The sequence below is a fragment of the Fundulus heteroclitus genome, unplaced genomic scaffold, assembly GCF_011125445.2.
Source record: "Fundulus heteroclitus isolate FHET01 unplaced genomic scaffold, MU-UCD_Fhet_4.1 scaffold_84, whole genome shotgun sequence".
Taxonomy (NCBI): Eukaryota; Metazoa; Chordata; class Actinopteri; order Cyprinodontiformes; family Fundulidae; genus Fundulus; species Fundulus heteroclitus.
In genome coordinates this window covers 605,548-623,518 of record NW_023397296.1, presented here as the reverse complement: position 1 = coordinate 623,518, position 17,971 = coordinate 605,548, and the positions used below count along the sequence as shown (strand labels likewise).

The following is a 17,971-nucleotide window of genomic DNA, read 5'->3' as shown; positions in this document are numbered from 1 at the left end:
GTTCAGGAAACGCACCTAAAACACACTCTTGGACTCTTTGGGGTAAATGGGCTCTAAAGGGGGACACTTAACAGGAGAGAAACTGAAAGCCTGGGCTTACGACGAGAGACATTTCAGACAGGGGGTGTGGACACCCAGGAATTGCTGCTGTGGTTTGAAAATGTCAGAGATTTGTCGCAGGTGGTGGAGTGTTTCGATGACCCAAAAAAACGCAACCATCTCAGATTGTATTTTCATCAACAAGTCTGGTGGTGGGTCTAAAACATGAAGTTTGTGCCACAACTGCGATGCAACAAGATTGTTCAAAATTAACACCCTGCCTCTGTAAGACAGCTGGGAGTGAATCCATCTCCACTTAGCCAGTTTGTTCTTTATTTGTTGCTCGACAGTTTCCCAATTCTTTTGTACCAAAGCTTTATCCCCTAAAAAGATGTCCAGATACTTAAAACCATCCCTCCTCCATGGAAGATTTTGAGGGAGAACTGGGAGACGGCCATGCCACTCACCCGTGGAGAAGGCTTCACTCTTTCCCCAGTTCACCCTCGCAGCAGACAGGACACAAAACTTTTCAGTGACATTACATAATGTGTCAGCATCCTTCTGGTCTTTTATAAAAACAACGACATCGTCGGCATAGGCAGATAAAACCAAATTACTGTTAAAACCAGGTAAGACCAGACCACAAACACTCGAGCGTATTTTCTGGAGGAGGGGTTCAAGGGAGAGTGTGTAGAGCATTCCGGAGAGCGCACAGCCCTGCCGAACGCCTCTACACACTCTAAAAGGAGCACACAGTCTACCATTGATCTTCAGCACACTCTCAATATTACTGTACAACACCTGAATCTTGGCTATAAAACCAGCGCCGAATCCAAACTTTCGCATGGTTTCCCATAGAAAGCTGTGTTCGACGCGGTCAAATGCCTTTTCTTGGTCAAGTGAGACCAAGGCTGTCTGTAGACCCAATGAACTGGAGACTTCCAAAACATCCCGAATCAGGTGGATGTTGTCCACCATTGACCTGCTGGGGACGCAATAGGTTTGGTCTCGGTGGATGACCTGCTCCATTGCTCCTCTCATCCTGGCTGCCAGGGCCTTGGAGAGAATTTTATAATCGGTGCACAGAAGGGACACAGGGCGCCAGTTCTTTATCTCCTGCAAGTTCCCTTTTTTTGGGAGGAGAGTGATGACTGCCCTGCGGCAGGACGTTGGGAGCAAACCGGTCGTCAGGCTCTCGTTAAAGACATCTAGCAGATCTCCTGCTAATATGTCCCAGTAGGCTTTGTAGAACTCTACAGTGAGCCCATCGATGCCCGGCGCCTTCCGGGCTTGCATACCTTGGAGGGCTGTGTTGAGCTCCTGCACCCCAAGGGGCCGGCCCAGCTGGGTGTTGGTCTCCATGGAGACCTGGGGCAGTCCGCTGCAGAACTCCCCTGACAACTCATCATTTTTCTTATACTCGCTCTTGAACAATGAAGAGTAAAAACCCACAGCCCTCTCCCTGATCTGACCCGGCTCACTCAACTGCTGCCCTGTGTCCGACAGCAGAGAATGGATCAACTTCCGCTGCCCGCACTTCTTCTCCAAGTTAAAGAAAAAGCTGGATGACGTATCCATATCTGCGATGTTCTGCATCCGAGACCTAACCAACACGCCTTGAACTCTTGTGTCCAGCAGGTCTGCTAAGACTAGCCTTTTAGATTTGAGAGCTTCAAAATGCTCCCTGTTTTCAGTGGAGTCACACAATCGCTCTAATTCCACAATGTTCATCTCCAGATCCTTTATAGATCCAATGAGGTCACGAGTAACATTAACAGTGTGCTGCTGACACAGCAGTTTTATCTGAACTTTGCCGTAGTCCCACCACTGTTGCAGACAAGTAAAATCACTCTTCCGTTGTCTAAAACCAGTCCAAAAATAACTCAGAATCTCCTTAAAACCTTGGTCATAAGTTAAAACTGAGTTAAAATGCCAGTAAGCACTCTTAGGTAAAATGTTTCTAATAAAAACACTACCTAAAACCAGGGAATGATCCGTAAAACCTACTGGTAAAATCTGGCAATTTTTAAACACGTTAAAATGGTGTTTAAAACAATAAAACCGGTCAAGACGAGCTAGTGAAATGTGGTTTTCTTTCATGTGGGACCACGTGTACTGCCTGGAGCCTGTGTGCATCCTCCTCCATACGTCCACCAGGCCATGTGATGAGACCAGCTGCCGCAGGGCGCGCTGAGCTGCTACATGCGGCTCTGCATGGTTACGATCTACGGAATCGTCCTCTGTACAATTAAAATCCCCTCCTATAAAAACATAATCTTCCGTCCCACAATCCCCCAACTTCTCCCCAATTTCTTTTAAAAAACGTGTCTTCTCTGCATTGGCACATGGAGCATAAATATTAATAAAAACCATATTAAATCGTTCAAATCCAGCTCGGACTAAAAGACATCGACCCTTAACAATGTGCTGTATTTCAATTGAATGAGGATTAAAAGCTCTCGAAAAGAGGAAGCCTACTCCAGCGCTCTGGGAGGTACCATGGCTTAAAATGACTTCCCCCTTCCATTCCTTTTTTCATTCCACCTCATTTGAATTATCACTGTGAGTTTCCTGTACATACAAAACACTAATTTTTTTATTGTTAAGTGTCTGGTAGACCATTTGACGTTTTAAAGCCTCTCTAGCCCCATTGAGATTGAGGGATGCCATTTTAAAAGTGTCCATTGTGGGTAAAAAAATTAAGGCAACACACTCAAAGGCTATACAATATAATAATATTAATACAATGTTAGTGCGTGCCATTATGTTAAAGTTGCTTTCTCACTTTAACCATTATCTTTTTCAGTCTGAAAATCTCTTGATCAGTGAAGCCTGATTCCTCCTTTTTCCTGACGTAATATCTGGCTGAGGAATAAAAGAGTCTCAAGTTTGGAAAATATGTTTCCACCTTGAGTCCCCTCAGCCCTTTAGTTTGCTGAATGAAAGACAAAAAGGACTCAACAGGATATCGGGACTCATTACTGCTAACCTGTGAAAGTGATATCTCACTGGAATCGGAAAACTCGTCCTCGCTGTCACTGCTTTCCAACTGTTCTTTTCTTTCAGCAGCCATCTTGCCGGTCTGTTTACTAGCCTGCTCAACAGCCACAACATTTTTTCTTTTGCTCCTCCTCTTCATTATGGCTGAAGCTTCCTGCTCCATCACCTCCTCCTCCTCCTCCACCCTTACCTCTGCCTCAGCTCCCAATGAAACCTCTCCATTCTCAGCCTTCGCCCCTCCATCCTCCTCTTGTGCCTCCTGTTCCTTGTCCGGATCTCCACATGCCAACTGCTCTTGATTGCCCACCTTTCCTCCCTGCTCACCTTCCTCCTCCTCCACCCCACCACTAACCGTGGACAGATCTTCCCCAATACCACACACCATATAACCCTCATTGGTCTTCACACACCCCTCAGTCAACATCTTCCCTCCAACAACACCCAACACTTTTCCAGCATTGGGGGGACAGCCCTCTGTGACACCTTCAGCAGTGGCAGAATCTCCTGCCACCGCAGCAGGTTCTTCTCCATCAGCGGCTGGCGTTCCCGCCATCTCGCTCCCAGTTTCTGGCTGAACATCAGCAGGGCCTTGCTCCGCTGGCTGAGGCGGGGCTGGCCCAGCCTTGTTTGGGCACATTCTAATAATATGCCCCTCTTGTCCACATCCAAAACATTTTAAATTTGATGAGGTGGCAAACAAGGCATATTCAAAATCATCGATTTTTACATTGAACCTTACATTAAATTCCTCATTTCTCTTATTGAGGATCATGTAAAGTTGCCTCCTGTGGGAGACAACATGCTTTAACAGTGGTGACTTACATCCAGAAAGCATTTTTTTCACCGGGGACACCACCTTCCCATGTCTGGACAACTCTCTAACCAGAAACTCATCCGTGATAAAAGGTGGCACATTGGACAGCATGATTTTGGTTGCTGGCAACGTGAGTGGAGACACTTGAAAAAATAACCCACCAACAGAAATCCCGGCCTCAACCAACTGTTGAGCCTGCTCCACCTTCTCTACAAACAAAACCACAGCCCCATTCATGCGGGCTGCAGACTTGATTGACCTATGTCCAATCACCTCCCCCACCGCTAAACAAACTTCCTCCACGCTGCACGGAGAGCCAGCACCCACCTTGATGCCATTTCTCCGTGTCAGCGTGGAGAAACCTCCCACACCCACCACCATGGTGCTAGCAGCTGCTAGCCACCCAGGCAGGCCTGACGGCCACGCCCCAAACAAAACCTGTGAACACTCAAATCAAGTAATCCCAAAAAACAAATAAACCAATAATATGAAAAGCACACCCAGTGAAACAGTGAAAAAAAGCCAAAAGATATGAAAAAAAGGCACTTTCACTCTCACGCTCTCTCCCCTCTCCTTCATTCACACTCCTCTCACGAAGAAGAAGAACAAGAAGAAGAAGAAGAACATAGACATCATATATGTAGACGCCCCATTGTACGCTGCCGGCCGCTAGGCCGACGTGCATACAGGGCGGCCATCTTGGGTCAGACCACAGATCAGACAGCTGCTGTCAAAATGAATAGGAGACAGCTCAGATCTCATTTTAATCATATGTTCACAGTGATCGTGACCGTTCAGACAGATTACACATATTTATTCAGTACCAAAACTATTTAAACTGAAGTCAAACTGGATGAAAAATGTACACGCACTTACATATTTTGCAGTTACATATTAATCTAATATACACACAAATTATACACACATAAATCTCTCTCTCTTTCTTCCAATATATATATCGGTGTCTGTGTATATAGCCTATACATACAGTATACATACATATTATTTATATTTATATATATATATATATATATATATATATATATATATATATATATATATATGTATGTATGTGTATATATATATATATATATATATATATATATATATATATATATATATATATATATATATATATATGTATGTATGTATGTATATATATATATATATGTATGTATGTATGTATGTATGTATGTATATATATATATATATATACCCTGAGAAGATATTTCTCTCTCAGGGTGAAAGAAATATCTAACTAAAGTTCCCAATCTATATTAAAGGGTTTATAAACCTTTATAGCAATTTCTACACAAGTTTGTGATAGTTGCATGAGTAATGTATCTTACATAATTACCAAGTAATATGAAATTGTTAAAACAACTATATATATATATATATATATATATATATATATATATATATATATATATATATATATATATATATATATTTCTTTCACCCTGAGACATGGTGTACAAGAAATAGACAAGCTAGACTCTGATTAAATTGAAATGAATTGCTTCCTCTTTGAGGATTTTAAACATAACAAATGTATTTCAAATACCTTAGGGTATGGAATTGCTTTTTTCAGCCTGGTTTTGTATTAAGTGTAAAAATATGGCATAGGAGACCCTAACTGGTACGAAACCTCCGTCTGCTTCCCTTGGTTTCCATGACTTTCCATTGCTTTTGTGGACCTTGAGAAGGCCGTATATGCCTTTGTAAGTTCTAGACTTGCTTATTGTAAAACTTTATCAACATTAATCAGTCTTCCACCTCTCACTTACAGCTTGTACAGAACTCCACCCCTCACTTACTCACTAATGCACTTAAATATGAACATATTACTCCTGTCGTTTTATCTCCGCACTGCACTGAACTTTTGAAAATACACAAACCCAGCAGAACTCTATGGTCTGCCGACAAATATCTGCTGGAGGTGCCTCGCCCTAGGTGCAAGAAATGGACGACTGATCCTTTTCTGTTGCTGGCTCAACTGCCTGGATTAGTCTTCCCTTTCATCTGCATGCCATCTTTGACCTGGTGTTGTTAAAGTGAAACTTAAGACTCTTTAGTACTTTTAGTACTTTTATATTCCTTTATCTTTTTATTGTGGTTGTATTTTAATTAGCAGTTGTTTTGTTCTCCTTTTATTTTGTAAAGCACTTTGGTCAATGCAAGGCATTGTTGGAAGGTGCTATATAAATAAAGTTTATTATTATTATTATTATTATTATTATTATTATTATTATTATTATAAACAAGGCAAGGTTGAAGTGCTGAGTGAAGGTGTACTTTTACTCACAGTATATCTTACTCATATTAACATATTAATTCTTTAAAAATTTAAATTTCATTGCATGTACTCTTGCCCTGTGACAGACTGGCGACCTGTCCAGGGTGTACCCCGCCTCTCGCCCAGCTGGAGATAGGCACCAGCACCCCGCGACCCCATGAGGGATAAAGCGGATCAGAAAATGGATGGATGGATGGATGCATCTCTACGACTTTTCTCTTTTGTTTTTGTAATGATGGTTCTGTAATTGCAAATTATTTTTAGGGTATTTTCAATGTAAATAGTAATTTTTTGCCTTAGTTTTCCTGTTTATTTTGGCTCAAATATAAACAGCTGACAACTTAAAAAAAAAGAAGCATATTCTGATTTCCATATCTTGGACCTGTTACCGGCTTACACACCATATGTTTTTACAAGTAGAAACTTACTAGCTCCATGTGTGACTGGGCTTGTAGATCTGGTCCATTGATAGTCATCATCCAGCCACTCATTCACCAGTTTTTGTTTGATGTCTTTTTTTCTGGAAAAGAGTTGAATTAGCCATTAGGAAACTCTTCCCAAAAATTTTTTCTCAAGGCATAATTTCCAAAATGTACAGTGCACGCCACTACAATAAAGTGAACAATATATGTTTCATTCTGTGAATTGTTATTTCAGTAAGTAGCACTCATGACAATAATGCTTGATGTTTATTTTTAAATATTTAGTGTACTGTTGTTGCAAGGAATTATAAAGGTTTTTGCAAACTTCGTGGTCAATAATCCTCTTCCTCTGTTGTTAGTGTTGTTATGTCTTAAATAAACAAACCAAAAACTAAATAAAGAACAATATCGCTCATAGCTTACTTTTTTTGTTTGCGTTTGTTGATAACAGCATATGCAGCCAGGGCTCCCACTAGAATCAACATGGCAGCAAGGGTCACACTTAACCCTGCATAAAAAGGAGTCTTGTGTATAGGCATGTCACAGTCACTGCCCAAGTACCAGATGGAATCCACATTATGACACCTAAGCAAATAAAACATTTAGATAAATAAGGAGTCTGATGAAGTATCAATAGAAAAAAATAAGTTAAACACTGAAAAAATTAAAAAAAATGAACAAAATTGGTGAAAACAAAATATTGTTAAAACCTCTACACCAAATGTTATTTTACTCCTTTAGTTGAAATGGCCTTTCAGTATAATTTCTAAATTATTTTAGCTAAAAATGTTTAGACTGACAGAAACTTTTACATGTACCAATGTAAGAGCTGTAAAGAGCTGAACTGTAATAGAGGAAGGTGTTCAAACAAACTTGGAAATAAACCTCTCTTCTTTCTAAAATGCTCTGAGGCAACATGTATCATGAGGCAACATGTATCATGAGGTAACACAGAAATAATTCAACTGTACTGAGCACTGGCTCAGTCCCTACAGGACTGCTTATCTATTGTGCCCTTTAGGTCATGAAGGACATAATGAGTGTTTCATGCACTATATAGCAGCTCTTTTATTACCTGGAAATATATTTTATGTTTTGTTAATCAGAAAGAGAAGTCAAAGTGTTCTGTACTCAACAAGCTACAGCTTTTTTGTGAATTGGAAATCTTAATCTCTCTAACTACAGATACACTACTGTTGGAAAAGTGGAAGCTAATACTAAAAAGTACAAAAATGAAGCTGATATTGTTTGCAACCTAAAATCAATAACAAAATTGTTCATATACATACTTGCAGACCTCTCCCAGATCTCTGTAGAGTGTACAGTTACCCCCATTTTTGCATATTTTATTGTCGTTATGCCTTTTGTCACATCTGTTAATACAAATGATTCTTCCATCACCATCATCATAAAAAGTGTAGTATTCAGCAAAGTCCGTGTTCTCCAGTGTTTTTTCACATACAGCTAGAGAAACAAAGAGATACAATTTTTAGTAAGATCATGAAACCATTATCTATCCAACTCCAATCACTGCCCATGGGAGTATCTCCATTGATACAAGGGTGAGAGGCAGGGTACACCCTAGACAGCTTGCTATGACAGGGCAAGGCACAGATAAGCCAGAAAACACCTATATATACACATAGGAGCAAATTGGAGATGGAAAATTACCTGAACATCTATGAATATTTGGCAGTAAGCCGCATTATGCAGACAGGACTCACATAGGCATGATCAGAATTTACAATGTACACGCATAAAGACCCAAGCCAGGAACCAAGACAAAGACCTTACTATGATACAACAGTGGTAATAAATGCAGTATAACTTCTCTATGACATGTTAATTTCTTTATGGAAAAAAAATTAATTATATTTTCAGCTACTTAGGAAATAGCAGTCAAAATACTGATTACACTAGTGTAATTAACAGTGCGTTATGGAGTGTTCACCTTTAAAGTTTGGGTGATTTTAAAACAAGTTAAAGAAACCTAGATGGTGTTTAAAAGTTGCAGCAGAGTTATTTGCCAATACGAGCATCATATAAAAAGGGATGATGACCATGTATAGCAAAATCTTGTACAAATGTGGATCAAAGTGTGATTGTAATAATAGGAGGCTGATTAATGTTCTGTAGGGAGAAACATTTTTTATTGTTGCTTTATTATGTTCTTGCAGAATGTCTCACTCCAGACTCCCTCTCACACAGCTCTGTTGTTAATGAGACGGTTAATTGGTAGCACACAGTTTTAAATTTATGAAGTTAGTCTTGTTTATCTGTATGCTTGTTCTCTCATGTTGTAAGGGTCTTATTAATAAAGATTGAGTATGCACTAACCGGGGATTAATCTTGCATATGCTGCTTTCCGCTCAAAAGTAATTTATAAAACAAAACGAATGTATGTTCCCTCACGCAGTCTCACCCATGTATAAGGCTTGTATTAGAGATAATGCAGATGATAAAGTGGTGAATTGCAGCCACACTGTATCATGGTTCCTGTCAGATGTTACAATTTCATGAGCCTACACAATGTTTTATAAATAGTCCCTTGTTCATTGCAACTCAAAAGCCTGGGGCTTTTCAAATCCCAGGTAGCGTTTCCATACCAATTTACCTGGCTAATTTCACTGTCCCAAGGCCTCACTTTTTTGGGGCTTTGGTCCCACAAGCAACCCAGTGCTTTTCTCTGCTTTTCCTGCACGCAGCAAGAAAAACTTTCTGCCACAAGGGGGGGAGTAAAAAAAAGTAAGGACTTGACTAGTTTACAAACCTATCAATTTTATAACCTTAATTTATCACCAAAGTAATTATACAATGTTTTTAGGTGAGAAAGTACACCTGCAAACTTAATCTATGCAGTCAGTTCATCAATATTATGAGCAAATTTTAATACTGCTCGGTCTCTCTGGGATTGCTGCAGGGTGAAAACTCCCTTCTACCGTGTGTAGTCAGCACTTTTGTTTTCCAGCATAAAAACAAAAAATTTCTATCAAAAATAAAGTGCAACCAACTTTTCTTCTTTTTTTAGGTTTTAGGAGCACTGGTTCAACCTGTTACCACTCTTATTCTTATAAACAAACAGCAGTAGGGGCGGTCTCCTCTCCTGCGGCCAGGCCAAGCTAAGAGGAAAGCTGATCTGCACCTGCTGCAACCTGCACAGGCCCTCACAAAAAGCAACTACACCAGGAAGGCTTAGCGGCGGTCCCTGATTCCAAACAGAACGCACCCCATCCCTGGAACCGAGTTCAGCTTGCCCAGGCCTGGTTTCCCAAACGATGGTTGTTTTCCCCTTCAAGCTGCTCAGATAACCAACACAGAGTCACAGACAGGTTTGGAAGAGTTAGAACAAATCTTCTTCTATGCTTAATTTTAAGATGAAATATACGAATTGTGCTTCATTTGCGCACCTAGCTTGTAGCCTATACTTCATTCATTCTGGCAAATATGCTCAATTGGCTGAAACCAGGGAAACTGTCTGTTTTTTGTCAAATTAACCAAATCTGGGCTGACAGTTTCCCTGGTTTCAGCCAATTGAGCATATTTGCCAGAATGAATGAAGTAGAGGCTACAAGCTAGGTGCGCAAATGAAGCACAATGCGTATCTTTCATCCTAAAACTAAGCGTAGAAGAAGATTTGTTCTAAATAAATACTTTTTCATGTGAATACTGTAACGTTCCGTTATGACACCCAAGCACCAGACAGAGATTTTGCTGCTAACACTTTATTTTAGGACGAACAGGACGGGACAGCTTTTGCCCCGCCAGTCCACCAAACCATCACTCCTCCCCAGAAGCCACACATTTCTTCCGGTATAACCCCAAAGCAACCTAACTTAAAGAAACAGTAAGTGTGCAAGTTAGCACTTAGCAATACAGTGTAATATGATTAATTACAATACATTTTTATTTATTGATTAAATGTACAGTTTTTGATTTTAATCTTTACAAAGGAAATGTTTATTTACACGTCTTTATGGTGTGGGGGAAAAAATAGTCAGAGCGCCATTACATTTTTCATCTCGCGCAGCACACTTTGGGAATCCCTGTCCTAGAGTTTATAGGCTAGCTTCTGCTAGCATTCTGGAAACCAAGCTTTGCTGATATGTTTGAGTGTGATTTATGGCTATAACAAACTTTATTTCCATAAGGGTTTTATACACCAATGGGATATTAATGTCTGTGTTGTCCATTGCACTCATTACAACCAAATTGTGCCTAAAGAGTTTCTTTTTTTAATTAGCACAGAATGTCCGATATAACTTTAGAATAACCATCTAGCGACTGATCGCTACAATACTTATTAGACAGAGAGTTCATTAAACTAACTTAATGGCACAAAACGTATAACTGATTGGTGTGTTTTAAAGAAGGTTCTCACAACTTGGGAGGGTCTTTAACCAAATGGTTCAGAGGAGGGGGTTAATCACAAAGCCGGTGCTTTCAAGGGGCTGGGAATTGCCATTAGGATGTTTTCTGTGTCTGTTTTTTGTCAAATTAACCAAATCTGGGCTGATACTTTGGCCCAGATTTGAAGTGATCACATAAACTGTAGCTCAGTAGGTAGAAAAGTTACCTTGCAATTTGAAGGCTGTAGATTTTATTGTAGCTTCCCTTTGTCACATGTCAATATACCCCTGGGCAAGGCACTTAACCCCAAATTGTCTGCCAATCGGCGTATGTATGTGTGTGTGATTGGGTGAATGTGGCTTCAGTGTATAACGCTTTGAGCAGTCAATATGACTAGAATTGTATTATCAATCAATTTAGCATTTCATTCCATTCAGTAAATTAATGAAACACAACCTGAATTAAAAATTCACAAATTAGACTTAACGACCTAAACTATGAGTAGATGAGGAGGGACTCCACAACAAGAAAGAAGGAGCTTTATGAAGAATATGCACAACGGAGAAGATGATCAGCTTTATTAATGATTACTTTGGGAGGGCAGACTAACAGTTCAGACAAATCTTAACAGACATTCAGAGGTGTCAGTTACGTCTACATTCTGTCAAAAAAGTAATTCTACACCATTTGCTATTTATGCTATTTATTATTCAAACTGTAAAAAAGGCTTCAGTTATTTCACATAGCTTTGTTTGGCAAGGAGTCACAAGATTTTCGAGAAGGATTTGTCTGCAGACCCAGAAACCCAGTTTCAGACTTGAACGTTCTGACCTGCAGTTCTAGACCACTTCTCTTCTGCGATAGTGCCATCTATCGCCTTATGAATCAACATGTTTGGGAATCAGATAGTGAGTATTAAACGTAAACAAGAATTATATAGCATTTTGCCGTGATGATTTTAACACGTTGATTTTCGATTGAAGATAATCTTACCTTTTCTATGGTACAGGTAGCATAACTTGGATAAGCTAATGGTTTGACTTAAAGGCATACTATGCAACATTTTTCAGTTAATTAATATGTTCCATACCGTTTTGGATGATTAAATGAGTCATTTCAGGTTGAACTAAGGTTTTCTCGGCCGCCCTGGTGGTCTGTGGGGGAAATACCGCACTTGCAATGCAGGAGCAGTCGGCCCGCAGTCACAGGCTCAGTAGTCTCGTGTGCATCGTGAGAGTCGGTCTTGCTTTACGGCGAGAACTGCTACACGCCCGCAGTGAAAGGCATGCTCGTTGGTAGCGCAGTGGCGATATTTATGCAGTTATCATGGCGGAACCAGCGAGAAAACAGCGAAAGCCCACGTTGGAGCAGGCAAGAAAGAGGAAAAGGGCTCTGGACAGAGAGAGGAGTCGTACACGGGTGAACATAGAAGGCTGCAAGGTTGACGCGGACCTCGCGTTTCTGCTGATGCGATTGTAAGTAACATTGTAGGGTTTTACCTCACGCTACCGCCTCGCTGACATTCAAAAAAAATAATAATAAAAAAATAAAACTAACTCGATATGTGCGCCGCTCCGCTCCGCCGGTCACCGGTGCAAAGTTTGTCTCTCCCCCCCCCCCGCTCCGCTCCGCTCTGCTCAGCCCCCCGCTCCGCTCAGCCGGTCAGCGGTGCAAACTTTGTCTTCCCCCCCCCCGCTCCGCACAGCAGCGCAAAGCTTGTCTCCCCCCGCTCCGCCGGTTGTCCCAAATTCCTAGGGGAAACACTGCATTGGAATGGTTTCTCTCTCTCTGTGTTCATACTTTCACTGTGTTCATACTTTCACCGCGCCTGGCTTGACGGACAAACCAGGAGAACAGCTGAGCATATTTACGACAGTGCACTTTTACTTTCGCCCTCTGGGGGGAGCCTCGCTGGAAAATCAACCCCGGTTGCATAGTATACCTTTAATGCATTTAGTTTAATAAGCCAAGGCACAACAAAAAAACTTTAACGTTAAATGTTTGTAACACATATGCTTTGATCCAGTTTTCATGATAATATGAAACTTTAAACTTTTGAAAAATAGACATTGCATAAACACATTTGCAGTTATATTGTAACTGTGTGAATTTTGCATTTTCATTACATAATGAATTATGCATTGTTCTTTTGTTATTATGCATGTTTTAAGATATTTACATTGATATATCTATGTTACAGTGGCGGCTGGCCCATAGGGGGCGCTCGGGCGCTGCCCTCGCTAGATGTCGAGGGGAAAAGTCAAAATATATATAGATTTTAAAAGTATTATTAATGTCAGTTTTTACTTAATAGAACGTGGCTACGTGTAATAAGAATTATTAAAACACTTCTACTAATTGACTCTACCAATTGACTCTCATTTAACAGTGCATTTCCACCAACTGAACGTATCATTTCTCTTCTTCTACACTTGTGGGGCTGTCACTCAAGGAGCCCCACAAGTGTAGCAAAATAACCAATCGTATACTGTTGCTAGGGAAAATTTATAAATATTTGGCCAATCAGCATCGCCAAAATGAATGGAGTGTTTGCCATTGCTACACAGTGATAGGTGACTAGACCAGTTCACGCGTGACGTCACGAGCTACATCCGCGCTACATCCGGGTCCCGCGGGTAGGCAAAAACAGTACTGTTTTCGCTTACCACCGTGACAAAACGGGTGAATTAGAGCGTACTTTTAGTTTATTTTTGGAATCTAAACAATGCCTACGACTACCGGTTGCACTCAAAGGCATTCCAAATTGTCAGATGTACGTTTCTTTCATTTACCAAAGGACGAAGAAAGAAGAAAGAAATTGATAATTTCAATGAAAAGGATGCAGGCAGACAATCCCAATCGACTGTGGGAGCCATCATATCACGACAGAATTTGCAGTCTACACTTCATCTACGGTAAATACAACTTAATTTTGCACTAGTCATTGTTCTACTTAAATCATTATATAAATAAAAAATTAGGATGTATATTTAAGTCAAGACATAAACGTTCATTTCGTAATAATATACGTACATGTACAATGTATGCAAACCCTCTGGCATTTGTATGTGAAAATGATTAATAAGACAAAAACACCAAAATAATCCTTTGTGAACAATGTTTTTTTTTTTATTAATTAAATGCTTATTGTGGAATCGTAGTAATTTTCCAACTTTTAATTTATATGCATGTACTGGGTTAGGCAGGGAAAACTATTGGCCAGCCCCACCAAGATTTTTTTTCACCAGCCGCCACTGCTCTGTTACCTATGTTTTGAGAATTTATTTTAGAAAAACTAACTGGCTCTCTCTTTTTTCAAAGGCATTTAACTGTCCAGTCTTTACATGTTTAGTGAAGTGAAGGAGTTTTGCTGTAATATTGTAGGTAATGTTGCGAATGTCAGTATAAAATAGAATTACATGTTCTCCAGAATCTTTAAGTGTTGGCTAGGTATTTACATGCTAAGGAAAAGTTTCTATTTTCATCTTTGTGATAGATACGTTTTCTGTCTCTCACTGCAAATGTGTCTACTGTGGAGTGATGGACTGTAATCAAACAGTTAAAGCTGTCTCAGTATTTGACAGTCTTTGTCTCAAAACCAGACAACAAAACTGAAAAATGGATAACACAGACGAAAACTTCATATATTTCTCTAATGGGTTTGTATTGTGTAGTGTGAATTTTTGTACCAGAGTTGGGTGTGAAAAATATTAAGAAAATAATTTAGAATTAAAGCCTTAAGCGGCGTCTATCGGCCCTCGCAGCCAAGTGCTGCTCTGGCCTATTGGCCACCGCGTGGGTTCTCGCACCGCCGTCCGGCAGCCACCGCAGAAGCTGTCATGCATTTTCCCCGCCCGTCTGCCGGGTGATTTACACGAACGCTTTCGGCAGCGCTCCCCACGACTCACAAAAAATCTGGTGCAGATCGGTCGATGCAGCGAGGAGATACAGCCGTTGAATAATGATAATGCATTTGGCCACCGGACCGGACTAAAGCATTCGGCGGGCCAGATTCGGCCCGCGGGCCGTACGTTTGACATCCCTGGTTTAAACATTAGTATACCAATTTATTTAAAGGTATCTTACTAGCTGTTAATCCAGCTTCATGCGAAAAGTTAACAAAACCTTTTTAGTTATTTAAAGTTAATTGTTATTTCATGTGTTTAAGGGTTTCATTTCTTGCATTAAGACAGCTTTTATGAAAGTTTGACATCTAAATTGGTGGATACACACCCAAAAGTAATAATGTAAAAGTAACACTTTAGCAATATTCCACATGCGTATGTTGTGTACCAACTTTCGTAATTCCTAACAGAGCACTTCACTCTCAGACTGCAGGTCTTCTGGTGGTTCCTAAAGTCTCTAAAAGCAGAATGGGAGGCAGATCCTTTAGCTATCAGGCTTTTCTCCAGTAGAACCAACTTCCAGTTTTGTTCCATGAGGCAGACACCCTGTATACTTTTAAGACTAATCTTAAAACTTTCCTTTTTCCATCCATCCATCCATCGCCTTCCGCTTATCCGGGGTCGGGTCGCGGGGGTAGCAGCTTCAGTAGGGAGGCCCAGACGTCCCTCTCCCCAGCAACTTGGACCAGCTCCTCCAGGGGAATCCCAAGGCATTCCCAGGCCAGCCGAGAAACATAAGGCCCGTTTACACTACACTTTTTTAACCGAGCCGAGACCAGTCCGAGCTCGGTAACTGAGATAACTCTTGTGTGTAAACGGTCAGCAGACTGAACCGGACCGCGCTAAACATAACCGGACCGCGCTAACTGTGGACCAGTTCTCTAATATGTCTCGGACTGTTTTTTTTTATCCCGGTTACCTGATAACAAAAAGCGCATGAGCAGACAGCGTCATCCCCTTACAGTAAGCTGACTGTCCGCGGGTTTTCCGGCGTGTCTGGCTGCACGTCCCGATTCACACTCCATTCAGACAAATTTCAGACATTCATATTAATACTAGCTTCCTTACCGTTGCCACACGGAGAATATTCTGCTCAGCAGTGTGATGAACCTCAGTGTCTGTTGTTGTTTCCTGCGTCTATAAATCCTTATTAGACGTTCGTTTGTCTTATCCACGTCCAAAAAGCCGACTCTATGTCTAACCATAACATCCTGAATGTTACGGGTGCCGCCATTTTGATTTGCTCGGTCCCGCCTTCAATTCCAGAGAGCGGTAGTACCGCAGATCGCCACTAGGAGGCGAGGAGCAACCAAGGAACCGAGATAACTCTTGTGTGTAAACGGCTGTTTTTATCCCGGTTAACTGATTCAAGCTTGGACTGGTCTCGGCATGGCTCGGTTTTTAGGTGTAGTGTAAACGGGCCTATAGTCTCTCCAGCGTGTCTTGGGTCTTCCCCTGGGCCTCCTCCCAGTGGGACGTGCCCAGAACACCTCACCAGGGAGGTTTCCGGGAGGCATCCTGACCAAATGCCCGAGCCACCGCAACTGGCTCCTCTCGACGTGAAGGAGCAGCGGCTCTGCTCTGAGTCCTCACCGGATGACTGAGCTCCTCACCTTATCTCTAAGGGAGAGCTCAGACACTCTCACTATGGAGAAAACTCATTTTGGCCGCTTCTATTCGGGATCCCGTTCTTTCGGTCACGACCCAAAGCTCATGACCATAGATGAGGGTAGGAACGTAGATCAACCGGTAAATCGAGAGCTTTGCCTTTTGGCTCAGCTCTCTCTTCACCACAACGGACCGGTACAGCGCCCGCTTCACAGCAGACGCCGCACCAATCCGCCTGTCGATCTCCCGCTCCATCCTCCCCTCATTGCTGAAGAAGACCCCAAGATACTTCAATTCCTCCACTAGAAGCTGGCTCTTGGGACTTTCCTTTTTGACAAAGCTTATAGTTAGAGTGGCTCATGTTACCGTGAGCTAGCTCTATAGTTATGCTGCTATAGGCTTAGGCTACTGGAGGAAATCAGGGCCTATATTTCTCACTCTGCTGAGTTCGACTGTTCTTCAGTCTACTGTTCTCCAGTTTTGCATCACTGTTGTCATTACAGCTTTTAACTTTTTGTTATCTCTCTATTTCTTCATAGTAGGTACACCTGGTCTGGCATTCTCTTAGCTGTGGCATTATCCAGGGAAGACAGATCACCCGCTACTACCATCTAATGTAGAACAGATTACTGGATCAATGTGTGCTTCTGTGCTTTTTTGTCTGTCTTGTTGTGTCTCTACTATGTCTTCTCTAACCCCTAGACTGTCGAGGCAGATGAGGTTCATACTGAGCCCCGTTCTGCTGTAAGTTTTCCTTCCCGTTAATGGGGAGTTTTTCTTCCCACTATCGTTTCATGCTTGCTCAGTATGAGGGATTGCTGCAAAGCCATGGACAATGCAGACGATTCTCCCTGTGGCTCTACACTTATTCAGGAGAGAATGCTGCTTGTGAAGACTTTGATGCAATCAACTGGTTCCCTTATATAGGAATTTTTTGACCAATCTGTATAATCTGATCCAATGTGTATATTCTGATTAATTTTGACGTTGTAAAGTGCCTTGAGATGACATGTTTCATGAATTGGTGGTATATAAATAAAATTGAATTGAATTGAATTGAATAGCTTAAAGCATGGCTTGGGGCTGATCATTTAAAATATTCTAGGGGGCGCTATAGAGAAATTAGGTCACGCCCACCAAAGTTTGTTATGGATTCCTGTCGGGGGGTGGATAAGGATGCATCCATGTGAGTTTTAAGCAGCTCGGCCAAAAACTGTGGAATTCAGAGCCAAACGTATGGCAGTGGCATTTGAGGTGACTTTGCCACGCCGCCCTGCTCCATCGAATCCACTTGGAGCTGGAATCCACAACACACCAACATGTCTTCTGTCTCTGGACACAGTTTCATGTTGATTAGCTCAGAGGGGTTACATAGCGACCGTTTACAGCGAAACATGACACTTCCTGTTGTCAGGGGGCGTGGCCTAAATTATGTCATCATTTGATCATTGGGTTTTGTAGGACACCCGATGATGAAAAATCACAGAAGGTTTGGTCCCCCTGTGTGTTTCTGTGTAGGAGATATTACAGTTTTATT

At 41.4% G+C, this 17,971-nt stretch overlaps 1 protein-coding gene across 4 annotated transcripts in view; it reads right to left on the bottom strand.

Annotated features, from left to right (window-relative positions):
- Window positions 1-17,971, bottom strand: part of muc3a (mucin 3A, cell surface associated) — a 75,042-nt gene that overhangs the window by 30,418 nt on the left and 26,653 nt on the right. For all 4 annotated transcript variants that reach the window (XM_036134498.1, XM_036134496.1, XM_036134497.1 and 1 more), the window contains 3 exons: window positions 7,864-8,038; window positions 6,998-7,159; window positions 6,581-6,672 (listed from right to left, as the gene is read on the bottom strand). In XM_036134498.1, the coding sequence (XP_035990391.1) occupies window positions 6,581-6,672; window positions 6,998-7,159; window positions 7,864-8,038 (429 nt within the window). The remainder of the gene's footprint in view (window positions 1-6,580; window positions 6,673-6,997; window positions 7,160-7,863; window positions 8,039-17,971) is intronic.